This window comes from Arvicola amphibius, chromosome 4 (genome assembly GCF_903992535.2).
Source record: "Arvicola amphibius chromosome 4, mArvAmp1.2, whole genome shotgun sequence".
Lineage (NCBI taxonomy): Eukaryota > Metazoa > Chordata > Mammalia > Rodentia > Cricetidae > Arvicola > Arvicola amphibius.
Window position 1 is genome coordinate 3,819,551 of NC_052050.1, and position 15,459 is coordinate 3,835,009.

At 57.0% G+C, this 15,459-nt stretch overlaps 1 protein-coding gene across 1 annotated transcript in view; it reads left to right on the plus strand.

Annotated features, from left to right (window-relative positions):
* Nucleotides 1-15,459, plus strand: part of Dnah17 (dynein axonemal heavy chain 17) — a 110,694-nt gene that overhangs the window by 53,470 nt on the left and 41,765 nt on the right. The window contains exons 44-53 of the mRNA XM_038325776.1: nt 3,914-4,196; nt 4,295-4,468; nt 4,651-4,858; nt 5,820-5,985; nt 8,376-8,478; nt 9,488-9,635; nt 10,002-10,093; nt 11,609-11,770; nt 12,538-12,702; nt 13,086-13,277. Coding sequence (XP_038181704.1) covers nt 3,914-4,196; nt 4,295-4,468; nt 4,651-4,858; nt 5,820-5,985; nt 8,376-8,478; nt 9,488-9,635; nt 10,002-10,093; nt 11,609-11,770; nt 12,538-12,702; nt 13,086-13,277 — 1,693 coding nt within the window. The remainder of the gene's footprint in view (nt 1-3,913; nt 4,197-4,294; nt 4,469-4,650; nt 4,859-5,819; nt 5,986-8,375; nt 8,479-9,487; nt 9,636-10,001; nt 10,094-11,608; nt 11,771-12,537; nt 12,703-13,085; nt 13,278-15,459) is intronic.

The window sequence follows — 15,459 nt, forward strand, 5'->3', positions numbered from 1 at the left end:
CACTGTCGCTGCAGTGAAGGAGTGAGAATATGTATGGCAGCTGGTGAAACCCTCTGGTATAAAAGCTGGGCGCTCAGGATGCCAGGATAAGGAGGGGCTGGAGATACTGCTGTCCCTGAAGACTAAACTCAAAGCTGCCGCCAGAGGGGGCACTCAGGAAGTACAGGATCTGGGTTCAAATTCCCAGAGGAGGTCTGGCACCTATGGGGAGGCCCTGGGGGTGGATGGTGAATGAAGGCTGAGGGCCAGGGAGAAAGGATCATTTGTGATGTGAAGAAGAGTTCTGGCCTTGCCTATGGACAACGTGTGGACAATAAGGATGGGGGTAGGGGGAGGCGTGGGGATGAGGGTGGGGAAGGCGTGGGGATGAGGATGTGGGGAAGGCGTGGGATGAGGGTGGGGAAGGCGTGGGATGAGGGTGGGGAAGGCGTGGGATGAGGGTGGGGAAGGCGTGGGGATGAGGGTGGGGAAGGCGTGGGGATGAGGATGTGGGGAAGACTTGAACTTGAGAATGTCTTGAAGTTTTAAGGAGATTTGAGGTTAATACTTTCCTGCTTGGACATGTGGCCAATAATTGGCAGAATAGTTAAACTTCAGGGGACACAGAAGGGGCAGCTTGGAGCCAATGTCCTTAGTCAGCTGGAGTAGAAATCCACCCATGTTCTAGGAACTATAAGCTCAGGATGGATACCTGAGCTGGAAATGTGCATTCACCCATTAGTTCATCTGTCCATTTATCCATCCACCCATTCACCCATCCATCCATTCACCCACATACCCATGTACCCACCCACCCATCCACCCACCCATCCACCCATCCACCCATCCACCCACCCACGCACCCACCCATCCACCCATCCAGCAATCAATCTGCCTACCCACTTATCTACCCATCTGTCCATCCATTTATCTACCCATCTACCCAATCATCAACCTCTCTATCCATCCACCTATCCCCAGTCCCACCCCCATCTGTCCACCTGATCCTTTCTTCATACCTTTTGTGTCAGTGGAACCCTGCTGGGGAAGTTGATTTTCCAGGAGAGACATGGGTCATGATTGCAGACGTCAGTTTTCCTCACCCAACTCACATAGTCTTAGAAGAGAAACAGATTCCCAAAAGTGATCTCAGAAGAGACACAAGGGGCAGTGGTGAGCTGCAGAACTCTGAGGAGAAACTGCCAAGAAGCAGGATACTGACAGGGTCACACCTGAGAGACAGCAGGCTCAAGGAAGGAAGTTGGCCAAGACCTGGCAGCCAGGTGCTCACCAAGAGGAAGCCCTGGGACACTGGGGCAGCCGCCAGCACAGAGGTGGCCCTGGAAGTGAAGCTGTCTGTGAGAGTTCTGAGTTTAAACTCAAGTGCTGGGGGAGGAGGGTGCGAAAGAAGGGAGGTTTGTCAAGGTGAGACCCAGTCTTTTGGGCTCAGGGAGCTGGCCTGAAGTGTCCAGGCACACACATCTGTGGTAGAGAGACGGAAAGGCACTTCAGTGCCTTGTCCCTCTTCAGTGGGAGGTGAGATGCCCTTGGGGAGGCAGGCTACAGAGCCAGGCCAGGCTTCCAGAGGGCGCCGAGGAGGATGGCCCCCTGGTGGGCACAGGCCTGAGACCTGGCCAGACACCAGGGGGCTGGAAGCTGCTGAGACAGGAACCTCAGAGTCATCTGCCCAGAAATACTTGCCAAGTTCCTGGCACTGCCGTAAAGAAGAGCTGCACACCAGGTAGCCCCTGAGAGCAACCCGTCCTCTGAGAGCTGAGGCCAGAAGCCCAAGGTCAACGATGGCAGCATACTGGATCCTTGGAGGATATGGCACAGGATTGATCCCAACTTTTGTCAGTTCCTGGTGGCTCGTGACCACCCACGACTGTCTCTACATGGCTCTCTGCCAGCACCAGATTCAGGGTCCGCTGAGGCTCAGGACAACCACATCTTAAGATCCAGACTTTGATTGTGCCCACGAAGTCTCCCTCCCTCTATAGGGCCACACACTTAGTTTCTGGGTGGGTATGGAAGGGCCGCTGTTCTGTCCCTTGCAGCAGCTTGAGTTTTCAGGGAGAACAGAAGACAGGAAGTGGGGGCTGAAGTGAAACCCAGGTAGGAGATGAAATGCAAGGAGGAAGAAGTCAAGTCCTGGTCACACCAAGAAATTGAGACGTCAGGACACAGATGGCTCTAGGATGCAGGCGATGGGGTCAGGGGACACAGCAGTGGGAAGCAGGCAGGAGAGCCAGAGGTGAAATTGTGAGGACAGAGGCAGGAACTGGACACTCCAGGGCGTCCAGAGCAATCAGAAGAGGATGAGTTCTGCTGAAGGAACCACGAGAGGCAGGTACAGGGTCCCCACGTGGAGCAGCAGCCCTCAAGTCGGACTCCATAGGAGCTGGCCAGCCCATGGGGACATAGGCCAATGACATGCCCCAATCACCTCTGGGAGTGAAGCCAGAAGTGCCTGAGCGTGTCAGCAAGGCTGACCTGCGTCTTCAGGTATGTCTGCCTGAGTGTGTGCACAGATGGAACCCAGCATGCAGGGGACTGTGACCCGTGCCATCACTGAGGCAGTGTGACATGGGAGTGAAGCAGCAGCCTGAGTCCAGACCTGCGTGCCAGCCCACCCGACTGAGGACCACCCGCGTGTGGCGTTCACACCCACACCGTGTGTGGGACATAGATGTGAAGGCTTCTCTACCACACGGGTGTGCAGGTGTTGGGGTCCAGGCTCAGCTTCCTGTCCCCACAGCAGCGCAGGAAGCAGCAGCGCCTCCAACAGGCTTGTGGAGAGCCCAGTGGGTCCCGGTTGTGGACTGTGGCCTCGCGTTTCATAACACGAGCTTCCTGCTTATGCCTCGGGCATCCTGGAAATGACGCACGCCCTCAGCTCGCTGACCCTCAAGGGAGCCCGGCACTATTTATGCTTTTAGCAGAGAGTCCTCTGGCACTTGCCACGGGCCAGGCTCCCCTCTGTGGGCTTTAAAAGGAGCAGCCCGCGCCATCCTCTGGAGAGGGGGTGACGTAAACATGATGGGATTATAGATGAGAAATCAGGAACCCAAAGCTGTTGAGTGGACTTGCCTCCAGCTGCATCTGGCTATGGTCCACCAGGCGAGCCCAGGCAGCCAGCTGCAGCTTCCCTGCCCCTCACAACCATGCTGGGGCATGACATTGTGCTGTACAGTGTGGAGTGGGTCCCAGGGGTCATCTAGTGTATGGACTTGGACTCTTCCAATGAATGTGTCATAGAATGTCTACACACATGTGTATGTATGCACACGTCTGGGTTCCAGTCCCACAGTTGGATACAGAGGTCTGAATGATGTCATGAGGGTCCCACTTCCTCTCCTCTCTTCCTTCCTTAGCCGCCCCCCCCTCAATCCCCAGATGACCTCATGAGATCTTCTCCTAGTCCCTAGCCCTTAGTATTAGCTTCAGCTGGGGTAAGATGCTTCCTAGATGGCAATAAGAATGACTGGAGATTGGGGTTGTAGTTCAATGGGTAGAGTGCTTACCTAGTACGCATGGTTTACCTAACACCAGTAATCCAAGCATGGTTATTGTCAGCTGGTAAGTCCAGCATTTGAGAAGAGGAAATAGAAGGATCATATGCTCTCATCCTTGGATACCTGGTTTGATGACAGCTTGGGATACAAGGGACATGGTCGAAAGAAGTGGGGTGGGGGGAGGCAAGTGAGTGAGCTGGTCCGTCCCAGTTGCCTTGGCTTTACATCACTCCCAAAGCTACCAATCCAGAGGAGGAACCCAAACGCCCCACCAGCGGGCATCCCCATGAGGCCTTCTGAGGGTCTGCAGGGCACTGCCACACGGGAGGCTAAGTGGCATCCCCACTTCCCTGGCCACTGCCCCCCAGCACTGTGAAGGGCCCCTACGTGGGCTGACAGCGGCCGTCACTCCCCATCAGGGTGGTGAGCAGCTGGATCGAGCGGCGCAAGGTGCAGTCCGAGAAGGCCAACCTGACCATCCTCTTCGACAAGTACCTGCCCACGTGCCTGGACAAGCTGCGGGTCGGCTTCAAGCGGATCACCCCCGTGCCCGAGATCACAGTGATCCAGACCATCCTCTACCTACTAGAGTGCCTGCTCACCGAGAAGAACGCCCCGCCTGACTCCCCCAAGGAGCTGTATGAACTCTACTTTGTGTTCGCCTGCTTTTGGGCTTTCGGGGGCGCCATGTTCCAGGACCAGGTGACAGGAGCCCTGGGGAGCCGCCATCCGGACCCAGGCCACCCTGCCTCTCTCTTAGCTGAACCCTTGGGCTCTTCCTTTTCTTCCTGTCCTTGCAGCTCATTGACTATCGAGTGGAGTTCAGCAAGTGGTGGATCAATGAATTTAAAACGATCAAGCTACCCTCGCAGGGGACCATCTTCGACTACTACATTGACCCTGAAACAAAGAAATTCCTGCCTTGGACAGATAAAGTGCCTGCCTTTGAGCTGGACCCTGACATCCCGCTGCAGGTAACACTCCCCAAAAGCCATGGCCTGGAGAAGGGCTCAGGGTCTCCTCCCACGCAAGTTACAGCAGGACCTTTTAATGACGCCGGGGACTTAGAAACCCCGATGGAACCTGTACACCAGTTGGAACTGGATCTGTTGTCCCTGTCGTCCGTTAGCCGTGCCCCTGTCCCTCCCACCCCTAGGCCTCCCTGGTCCATACCACGGAAACCACCCGCATCCGGTACTTCATGGACCTACTTATGGGGAAGGCGTGGCCGGTGATGCTGGTGGGTAATGCCGGCACCGGCAAGTCGGTGCTGATGGGGGACAAGTTGGAGAGCCTCAACACGGATGACTACCTGGTGCAGGCCGTGCCCTTCAACTTCTACACGACCTCGGCCATGCTGCAGGGTGAGTGAGCCCGGCCCCGCCCTCACACCTGCCCACCTGCACCTCCCCAGCCCCCTTCCCCGCCCTCACACCTGCCCACCACCTCCCCAGGACCCTTCCCAGTCCTCATACCTGCCCACCACCTCCCCAGCTCCCTTCCTCGCCCTCACACCTGCCCACCACCTCCCCAGCCCCCTTTCCCGCCCTCACACCTGCCCACCACCTCCCCAGCCCCCTTCCCCGCCCTCACACCTGCCCACCACCTTCCCATTCACACCTGCCCACCACCTCCCCAGCCCCCTTCCCCGCCCTCACACCTGCCCACCACCTCCCCAGCCCCCTTCCCGCCCTCACACCTGCCCACCACCTTCCCATTCACACCTGCCCACCACCTCCCCAGCCCCCTTCCCCGCCCTCACACCCGCCCACCACCTCCCCAGCCCCCTTCCCTGCCCTCACACCTGCCCACCACCTCCCCATTCACGCCTGCCCACCACCTCTCCAGAACCCTTTCCAGTCCTCACACCTGCCCACCACCTCCCCAGTCCCCTTCCCCGTCACCTCCTCCCACTGTAGGCCTGGGCACTTCTGAAGGCTAGTTTTGTTCTCATGGAAGCTCCTGAGCGGTGTCCTGGGCAGACACTGCAGTGGTGGCCCGTGAGGGTCCTTGAGGGTCCCAGAGATGACTGATTCTCCAGCTGAAATGATCTCACGTCAATTAGGGGTGGCCCTAAGGGTGAGCCAGATCAAGGGTCCTGCCACCTCCTCCTCTGAATGGTATTTTAAAACAGAGGCTGAGTTGAGTGGCAGATGGTGGATCATGGTGGATCCCTGTTGCCTATGACACGCCATTGAGGGTCTCTCTCTGGACCAGGCACATCCTGCAATCCTGACCCCTCACCTCCAGCCTGTAGGGCCCTGCATTGTCTAACGACACCAGTTCGGGATGTGTGGGTGGTAGACGACCTTCTGTCCTTTCCAGGGGTACTGGAGAAGCCTCTGGAAAAGAAGTCAGGGAGGAACTATGGCCCCCCGGGCACCAAGAAACTAATCTACTTCATCGATGACATGAACATGCCTGAGGTGGACAAGTACGGCACGGTGGCCCCACACACCCTGATCCGCCAGCACATGGACCACGGGCACTGGTGAGCTGGGCAGCCACGTATGGGAGAGGAGAAGGTTGGGGCTAGCCGTGAGACCATGGGATCACGGGGTCATGGGGCAGGGTCAGAGCAGTGGAAAGATCATTCGGTTTCTGCTCTGTTGCCACCCCACAAACATGTCAGCAACTGTGGCCAAGATCCCCCACAAGGGAGAACAGATGGGTCCCCACTCAAGAAGGTACCTACCTGCTGTGCTGGGCCAAGGGAGCACTCTGAGAAAAAACCTGGATCCATCACAGAGGAACCCCTAGTGGGTCACAGATGCCCCCGGGAGAGCTGGGAGGCGGATGCCATTGGGACCGCTGAGGGACTTCTCGGGGAGAGCAGCCTTGGCTGAGAGAAGGCCATGCGCAAGGGGCCTGTGACAGAAGCGAACGCGGCTCAAGGATGGACTGAAGAAGGAAAGGAGGAGGGTGCACATGGCACCTTCCGCCTGACATGGGGCACTTACCTCTTCAAATCGGGAAGCAGCCCAGGCCAGAGCTGGGAGTACTTGAGATAAAAACAAACAAAAACCAGAAGCCAGTCAGTAGGTTCCCAGAGCCCCCCTCAGGACTGCCCAGAAACTGGGTGGGGGTCATGCTCAAGGGGGCCGGGCTGCCTGTTTGAGGTTACAGTCCTAACACTCACCCCACAGCCCTCCTTTCCCCCACGGGCAGCACCGACCCATGGGGTCCAGGAAAGAAGAGCTCAGAGTCCCTGAGCTGTGGGCATAGCCACCTACTGAGAGAGGGTGATAGCACAGCCCAGGGGTGTCTGCACGCATGGTGGCCCTCACGGCAAGTGCTGTTGAGTTAGTGAAGGAGAAGGCAGCAGTGAGGTGGTGGGGTGCTCCCCTTCTTCCGGGGGCTCCCCTGTGGCAGCCTGACCCCCACCTGGACCTCTGCAGAGCTCTCCACCAAACACTGGAAGACCCCCTTGCTCTCTCCGCCAGAGAGGCTCTCCTGGATCTCCAGATACAGCTCAGCCCATGCTCACCTTCAGGTTTTCTCTGAAGAAGCCTGAGGATGGGGAGGAGTGGCTCCATTTGGGTTTTCAAAAGGCCCCAGCAGGATGGCGCGCCAGAGCTTGCCACCAAGGCCAACAACTGGAATCGGATCCCAGGGGAAGCAGAAAACCATCTCCTGCAGCTTGTTCTCTGCCACCCCCACATACACACACAGTGTGGCAGAACCTCCCTACAGATGAGGTCTAGGTGGCCAGCAACGGCCGGGACAAAGGGATCCTATTGCAGTCACGTCAGGAAAAGGCACTTTTGGTGCCTGATCCAGATAAGGCAGGGACACCGGCTCTGAGGGAGGTCGGACAGAGAAGGGCTTCCCAGACAAAACTTTGGAAAGCCAAGCTGGGGGCAGAAAAGCTGCTCCCATGACCGACATCGGACTTGTGGGAATCTCGTTCAACAAAAGCGTAGGCCGACATAATAGTTAGCACACGGGGTGGGGGTGGGGAGGAATCCCTGACAGTGTGCTCAGTTCATGGAGAGGCAGAGGAGCCGTCTGGAGAAAACAAGCAATTCCGGGCTCTACGAAGGGGTAGCAGCCACAGCAGGGGTCGGGGGGAATGGGAGACACACAAAGAGGTTCAGCTTCGCATGAGGATAATGATATCACAGAGCACTCAGCTCCCCTAATAGTGAGAGGCTAGGGGCATGGCTTGGAGGGTGGGGTGCTGGCCTAGCATGCAGGGGACTCTGGGTTCAGTTTCCAGCAGTGGATAAACCAAGCGTGTCCTAACGGTGTCCGCTTGTAATCCCAGCACCTGGGAGGTAGGAGCAGGAGGATCACAAGTTCAGGGTCACCCTTGGCTACCCAGGGAGTTAGAGACCAGCTGAGGATCCGCCCGAGACCCTGTCTCAAAAAAAGAAACCAAGTTGAGTGACCCATACTGAGCATGTATGTGGTGGCAAGTGCCTTTGATCCCAGCTTCAGGAAGCTGAGACAGGAGGATTACCACCAGTCCAAAGGCAGCCTGGGCTACCTAGTAAGACCCTTTCTCAAAACATGTGCGCAGTGCATACACGCACACACATGCACACACACAAAGGTACTCGTGGGGCAGGAAGCACCGATGGGTGTCCTTATGGTTATGCTTGACACGCGGACTCCTGCATCCTGGCGGTGATGCCGAGAGAAGGCAGGAGCAGCAAGGTGCCCAGTGGTCATCCAGTCTGAGAGGGCCCACTCCCTCCCCCTGAGAGCTGGACTGGAGCTCAGGGCCATTCCCAAGCTCCCCTCAAGGCTCAGCAAGCAGTCAGCTCCCCTCACCTGATGCTGCCCCCTAGTGGTCTTCCTTAGGCACGCACAGGGTGATACTGGGGAGGGGGGCTTCTCTGGGCCTGAGTGCAATGTTCCTACTACCCTCCCCCACAGGTACGACAGGCAGAAACTGACGCTGAAGGACGTCCACAACTGTCAGTATGTGGCTTGCATGAACCCTACGTCTGGCTCCTTCACCATTGACCCCAGACTCCAGGTAGGCAGAGGTCCAGCACCTTCTGCCAAGTGCTGAAGGCTGAGGCAGCTCTGGCCCTGGTTTGAGGCGTTAGCGCTCGGGCTGCCAAGCTCCACAGATCTCACTAGCCTTGCAGTATCAGGAAATTGAGGGGAGCAGGAAGGACAAGAGGCCAGACAGCCCTCCTCATGACCCCGGAAGGCTGCCAGATGTGCCAGGTGTGGCGGTGCACATCTGTAATCCCAGCCCTTGGGATGTGGAAGAATTATGAGTTCAAGGCCAGGTGGGCTCCATTGCCAGCAGTGTCTCCGAACACCAAAGGCTGGGGTTGCAGCTCTGAGGAGCACTTGACTAACAGAGCACAGGGCGCAGGATCCCAGCTGCACCTGAATTTCAGATAATTTACAAATACCTTTTTTCTTTTTAAAGATTGATTTATTGTGTATACAGTGTTCCACCTGCATGTGTGCTTGCAGGCCAGAAGAGGGCGCCAGATCTCATTACGGATGGTTGTGAGCTGCCACGTGGTTGCTGGGAATTGAACTCAGGATCTTTGGAAGAGCATCCAGTGCTCTTAACCTCTGAGCCGTCTCTCCAGCCCACAGATACCTTTTTATGTATGACACTGGAGACAGTGTCATAACCCCAAAGTTATTGTGAGGGTGTCAGGGGCCCAGTTTTAGCAGGGTATCATGTATTACATCTGCAGCTGTGCCCAGGCCAACCTTTTCAAATAACCAGAGTCACAGGGACCCAGGATATCCCCACAGACCAGAGCCACAGGAACCTGGGAGACACCCCCAGACCTGGTGCCCTCCATGCTGTGCCTCTGGGAATATTTTTCAGGACGATGTGTATGGCTGCTTCACATAGAGCGGGTGTCTCATGTGATTCTCCATGCGTCTTTACTATGCACCCCCCCAAAAAAAAATTAGACAGTGGCACCAGGGCCCACTCTCCCCAGAGGGTGAACCATGGCCTCAAGCTCGTAACTCAGCTCCCTAGCAGAAGCCTGTGCTTGTCTGTGCAGCGCCATTTCTGTGTGTTCGCCGTGAGCTTCCCCGGGCAGGACGCCCTCATCACCATCTACAACACGATTCTGGCACAGCATCTGTCCTACCGCTCAACACCCATGGTGATCCAGAGACTGAGCAACCATCTGGTGACTGCGGCCCTGGGTAAGCCCAGACCGCCTCCTCCCCAGCCAGCCGGCGAGACCTATGGCTTCGTGGGCTGGCGGGTCTTCCCATCCCCGCCCCCTGTAAATATTTTATCTATCCTTTGGAATCGATCTTTTTTTTTTTTTAAACGGTGCTACGTTGCAGCTCGGAGAGAGGTGAAATCCGATTGCCTGGGGGTGGGGGAGAATGGGGGGAGAGGAGGGGCAGTTGACAATAGCCGCGAGCGCCCGCCCTCCTCAGAGAGCTGCGCGTATTTCTTGGTTAAATCATTGCACAGTCCATTTGCCTTAGGAACTTTAAGCCCTGCGCTTCCTGAGGCCATTAAGAGTCGGTAAGAATCGATGTGCCTCTCTCCTGCAACAGCCTTGCACCAGAAAATTGCGGCGACGTTCCTTCCCACAGCCATTAAGTTTCACTACATCTTCAACCTCAGGGACCTCTCCAACATTTTCCAGGTACTGCTCTGGAGCTGTGTGTCACGTTGCCCGTGGCCACGTCCCTGGTCCATGGGGGCTCTCCTCCTCTGCGGTGCTCAGGAGGAAAAGGGAAATGGGCGTGGGCTGATGACAATGGTGACACTAGGATGGTGGGTGATGGTGATGGTGGCCATGGTGATGGTGGCCATGGTGATGGTGGCCATGGTGATGGTGGCCATGGTGATGGTGGCCATGGTGATGGTGGCGGTGGCCATGGTGATGGGGATGGCGGCCATGGTGATGGTGGCCATGATGATGGTGGCCATAGTGATGGTGGCCATGGGGATGGTGGCCATGGTGATGGTGGCGGCAGCCACGGAGGTGATGATGATGATGATGATAATGATGATGATGGTATCATATCGGTCACGTGATGGCAGGGATTTGATGGTGGTGGTGGTGGTGGTGGTGGTGACAGGCTGAAGATTACGAAGGATGTCATGATGAAGGTGATGTCGTAGTCCCTCATTTAGTGACTGCTCAGCCTGAACCAGGCATTAGACTTAGCCATTTATACACCCGCTGTCCCCTGAGCTCATGCCCTCCGTCTGACAGATGGGAAATTTAAAGCTCAAGGCTAAATTGTGCTGGTTCCGTCCCACTCCAACCATCGGCTCAAAAGTCACAGCCCTGCAGAGGCCTCTGCACACCCGTGTCCCTCCCGCTGTCCTGTGTGGCACTCACAGCACAGTGTGCCGTGTCCTGTTCTCTGCTCAAATCTCGCCAGCGGGACGCAAGCCCCATAAACACAGGGACTGTCTTGCTACCATGATGGTCCTACAGCCCAGGGTGGGGGCTTGGCAAACATCTGCGGAACCTATCGAGGCTTGCCAGTATCCTCCCCTCCCGGGCTGGACTCACACTGCCTGAACCTGAGCTGTGGCCTTTGAAAGCCTGGCCTTGTCAATGTGGGCACCACCACCACCTTGAATGCGCCCAGTCACAATCTGCCTCCCTGTCCTTCCTCTCTACAATGCTCCTCATTAGAAAATAGACCCCTAACCCTGTCCTGGGAGGAGACTCCCCAGGCCTCCCAGGACACAGACACACACTTCAGCATCTAAACTGTGTCTGTGACCCCCACAGTGAGTGGATTTCCTGGTCCCAAGCAGAAGCCAGGAAGCAGCTAAGTGGATCGCTCCCTAGGGACGTAGGCACTTCCCCCACATTCCTTCCAAAGATGGTGCTTGACTTGCCCTCACAGCACAGGTGGAGCTGCTGGCTGTCCAGAGAGGGGGCAGAGCTGGCCGCTCACCGTGTGTCTGGGGCAGGGCATCCCCGGCCAGAGTGGGGGCAGAGCTGGCCCCGCACGGTGTGTCTGGGGCAGGGCATCCCCATCCAGAGTGGGGGCAGAGCTGGCCCCGCACGGTGTGTCTGGGGCAGGGCATCCCCATCCAGAGTGGGGGCAGAGCTGACCATGCACTGTGTGTCTGGGGCAGGGCATCCCCGTCCAGAGTGGGGCAGAGCTGACCATGCACTGTGTGTCTGGGGCAGGGCATCTTATTCTCCACAGCAGAGATTCTGAAAACCCCACTGGACCTTGTCCGCCTTTGGCTGCATGAGGCTGAGCGGGTGTATGGGGACAAGATGGTTGATGAGAAAGACCAGGAGTCCTTGCGCAGAGTCAGCATCGCATCCACCAAGAAATACTTTGATGTAAGTCGAGCCGCCGGATTCCCTTGATGTGCCCACATCCAGTTCAGTGTCCAGGGCTAAGGATGCCCACAGCATCCTCTGGGAAGACCCTTTGTTGGAGACAGGGAGACCCATGTAAGGACCCCAACATGTGGCAATGGGTCCAGTAAGAATAAGCCAGAGCTGGAGAGATGGCTCAGCAGTTCTCCCAGAGGACCTGGGTTCAATTTCTAGCACCCACATGACAGCTCACAAACTCTAATAAGGAGGGAGGGAGGCAGGCAGGAAGGGAAGGAGGGAGAGAGGGAGAGAGAGGGAGGGAGGCAAGGAGGCAGGTAGGGAGAGAGGGAGGGAGGCAAGGAGGCAGGTAGGGAGAGAGGGAGGGAGGCAAGGAGGCAGGTAGGGAGAGAGGGAGGGAGGCAAGGAGGAAGGGAGAGATGGGAAGGGGGAGAGGAATGAGGGGGGCGGGGAGGGAGAGGATGAATTAGCCATTCGGAGAGTGGCTTCCTGCCCTCCACCTGTATTGGGGCACAGCTGCCTCAGTCCTTGTCACCCCCTGGCATGTCCCGTATGTTTTTGTACCATCCATTCTTCTCCGCGGACCACCCTACGGGGATGGAGCATCCAGTAGTCTGTAAGGGCTGACACAGTCATGGTTTGAATCACTAGAGACATGCCTGGCCTCCTACAGGCCTCATGGGCCCCCCTCGGTAGGTGTGGTGACCATTGTCTGGCAACTGTACGTCCTTGATGGAGCAGGAGCAAAGCATCTTGTCTCTTGGCCCCAGGATCTCGGGGAGGAACACTTATTCGCCAAGCCCAACATCTTCTGCCACTTTGCCCAAGGGATCGGTGATCCCAAATACTGCCCCGTCACGGACGTGGCTCACCTGAACAAACTCCTCATGGACGTCCTGGACAGCTACAACGAAGTCAATGCAGTCATGAACCTGGTGGGTACACTCGTGATGGCCTGGCGACAAGGGCCCGGGACATAGATGCTCCTCCTGGGTCGCTGTACCTCCTGGGTCGCTGTGCCGCGGGATTCCTTATCCACACAGAGACCTTCTGAGGTCCCTGGTGGGTGCCCCAAACTGCTGTGTTGTCTGTCCTAAGTGTAATTTACAAACAAAGCCACCTTTGAAACCACAGTGCAACAGGGGCACGAGCCATTAGCACCTACCAGGGATTAGTGAGAGCCTGTGCTCTCCTTGGGGTTGGCCCCTGCAGGTGACTTCCTCTGAGCCACAAGTGGTCATGTGACCTTGGCGAGAGCCTGTGCCCTGCCTTCCACAGGGGTAACACAGGGGTGACCCCTCTGACCTCCCTCTCCCAGGTGCTGTTTGAGGATGCAGTGGCGCACATCTGTAAGATCAACCGTATCCTGGAGTCTCCTCGGGGAAACGCCCTGTTGGTGGGCGTGGGCGGCAGTGGGAAGCAAAGCCTGTCCCGCCTGGCTGCCTACATCAGCGCCCTGGACGTCTTCCAGATCACCCTCAAGAAAGGCTATGGGGTCCCAGACCTCAAGGTGAGGGCTCCAAGGGAGGCGGGGCAAGGGCCCACTATGCCCCTTCCCAAAGAGAGGCCAACCAGGAGAGACACCAGATGTCACCCGTGACTCGATCCTGTCAGAAAAGGCCAGGACACACGTGACTGATGCACTAGGCCCTGTGACAAGATGGAAAAGTGTGACTCAGTTTACCTCGGTGTGGGAGGGCAGAGTGGAGATGACACACAGAAGTGCAGAGGTCAGATTCCCACCTTGGTCACAGGGTGTACTCAGCTGTCCCCAGTTCTACAGGCTAAAGCATTCAGAGCCGCTGCTCGGCTTCTCACTGCATGCCAGACCCTGACGCGGCGGACCGCTCAGCCTGAATTGACCGAGTCCACATTAGTGAAGTAGGCCTGCCATGCCCCAGGCGTGCCGCTGGGCCTTCCATTGATTTCTCCTTCCCGAAAGTTGGCCCCCTGGGAGCGTGTGTGTGTGCCAGTCAAACACTATTAAGCCAGAACAAGTTATCGGAGTGCCGGGGAAGGAACCTGAAATTGATCAGCATACACGACACAGTCATATCTGTGTTCATTCTGGAGCTGCCTCTGCGCGGGGCCTGGGAGATGCCAGACCTGCCCAGGGAATCCCTGGGGAGTCCTCGCCGTGGCAAATGCTGCAGTGCCTGGCCTGGTTGCACAGGTCTGGAGCTTGGAGAGCCCGGCACCTGGAATCTGGGGTGCAGGTGAAGATCTGAAGCGCACAGGAGGCTCTGGTAGGGGGTGTAGGCCGGGAACCATCTCCTCCGGGCCAGCCTCCTATTTCCTGGACTCTGTGGTCGATTCCATTTGCAGAACTAGCCAGCTCTAGCTTCAAATCCTAGTATGAAGGGACAGAGCCTCCCGCAGGAGGCTTTTCTGCACCGCAGCAGCACGCATGCAAGCAGTTGTCCTCGGTGACATCACCACAGCAACTTAAGTGCTGCTTGGACCCACCCCCGCCCTCCCACCCCCAGGAGCCACCTGTTTTCCAAGGTTTTGTCCCATCCATCAGCCAACTCATGTTCTGTCCCTGTGGGGACTTTATTACTGAGTCTTCGCTTTAGAGCCGACAGTGGGTGTCCAGTATTTTACTTGAGGTCACCAGCCACCGCAGTACTGTAATTATGGTCTAGAAATCAGTTACCCCGCACCCGTAATAAGCTAGCTTCCTCCCTCTCTAGACCCAGTTCTAAGAGTGAAGGAAAAGCTGGGTAAGGGACCCCACATCGTAAGAGGGGAGTGGTCTCCCGAGCTGTTAAGCTGTCTTACAACAGCATCACGGTGCTGGTGTGAGCGGGCGTGAGCTGGCATGAGATGGGGTGAGTTGACGTGAGCAAGCATGAGCGAGTATGAGTGGGCATGAGTTGGTGTGAGCAGGTGTTAGCAGGTGTGAGCGGGCGTGAGCTGGCGTGAGCAAGTGTGAGTGGGTGTGAGCAGGTGTGAGCGGGTTTGGGGGGGTGTCGAGCGGCCATGAGCTGGCACCATGCTTTCATGATGCTTTACAACAGTCCTTTAAAGTGAGTCCCGGAAGTGGCAGGCACCTGCCAGAGGCTAAAGATGGAGGAGATTTAGGAGTGTGCTTGGAAGCACTTCACATAGAAGCCGCTGGTCTTTGTCCCAAGAGGATGTACAAGCCAGGAAGGGACAAGCCCACCACATCTTAGAGCAGAGGGGAGTCACAGTAGACAGGCGCAGTGTGTGGCCCGTAGGGAAGATGTGGCTGGCGCACAGGAGATGGCCGGTAAACATGGTCCCCCTGGGGCTTGTAAGGGCCGCAGGGAATGAGAGAGAGGTGGACTCAGAGCAGAGTGTCGTGATGGTGGCCCAGGACAAGACACTGGACAGAGAGCAGAGATGGGGTGGGGGGGCAGGCTCAGCTTCAGGTCAGTGTCCTTGGCTGCAGGGGTTCCACGGAGTTTGGAATACAGCAGTTGTCCAGGGCCCTGGGAGATAGGGTGTCCTAAAAGATGTAGATGAGAGGGTTTCCTCACACAAGGGAACCGCCTAGCGCTGTCTCCAGGCTTACGTGGCCCAACAGCTTTTCCAGAAGCTACCATCTTGACCTTAGCACTCAGTTGGGGGGGGGGGGCGCTTGCTTTGTCCGCTCACCCAGATCCATAGCCCTCACTTGAACTTGCCTGGCAGTCTGACCAGAGGCTGTGAAGGCAGCCCTGCCAGTG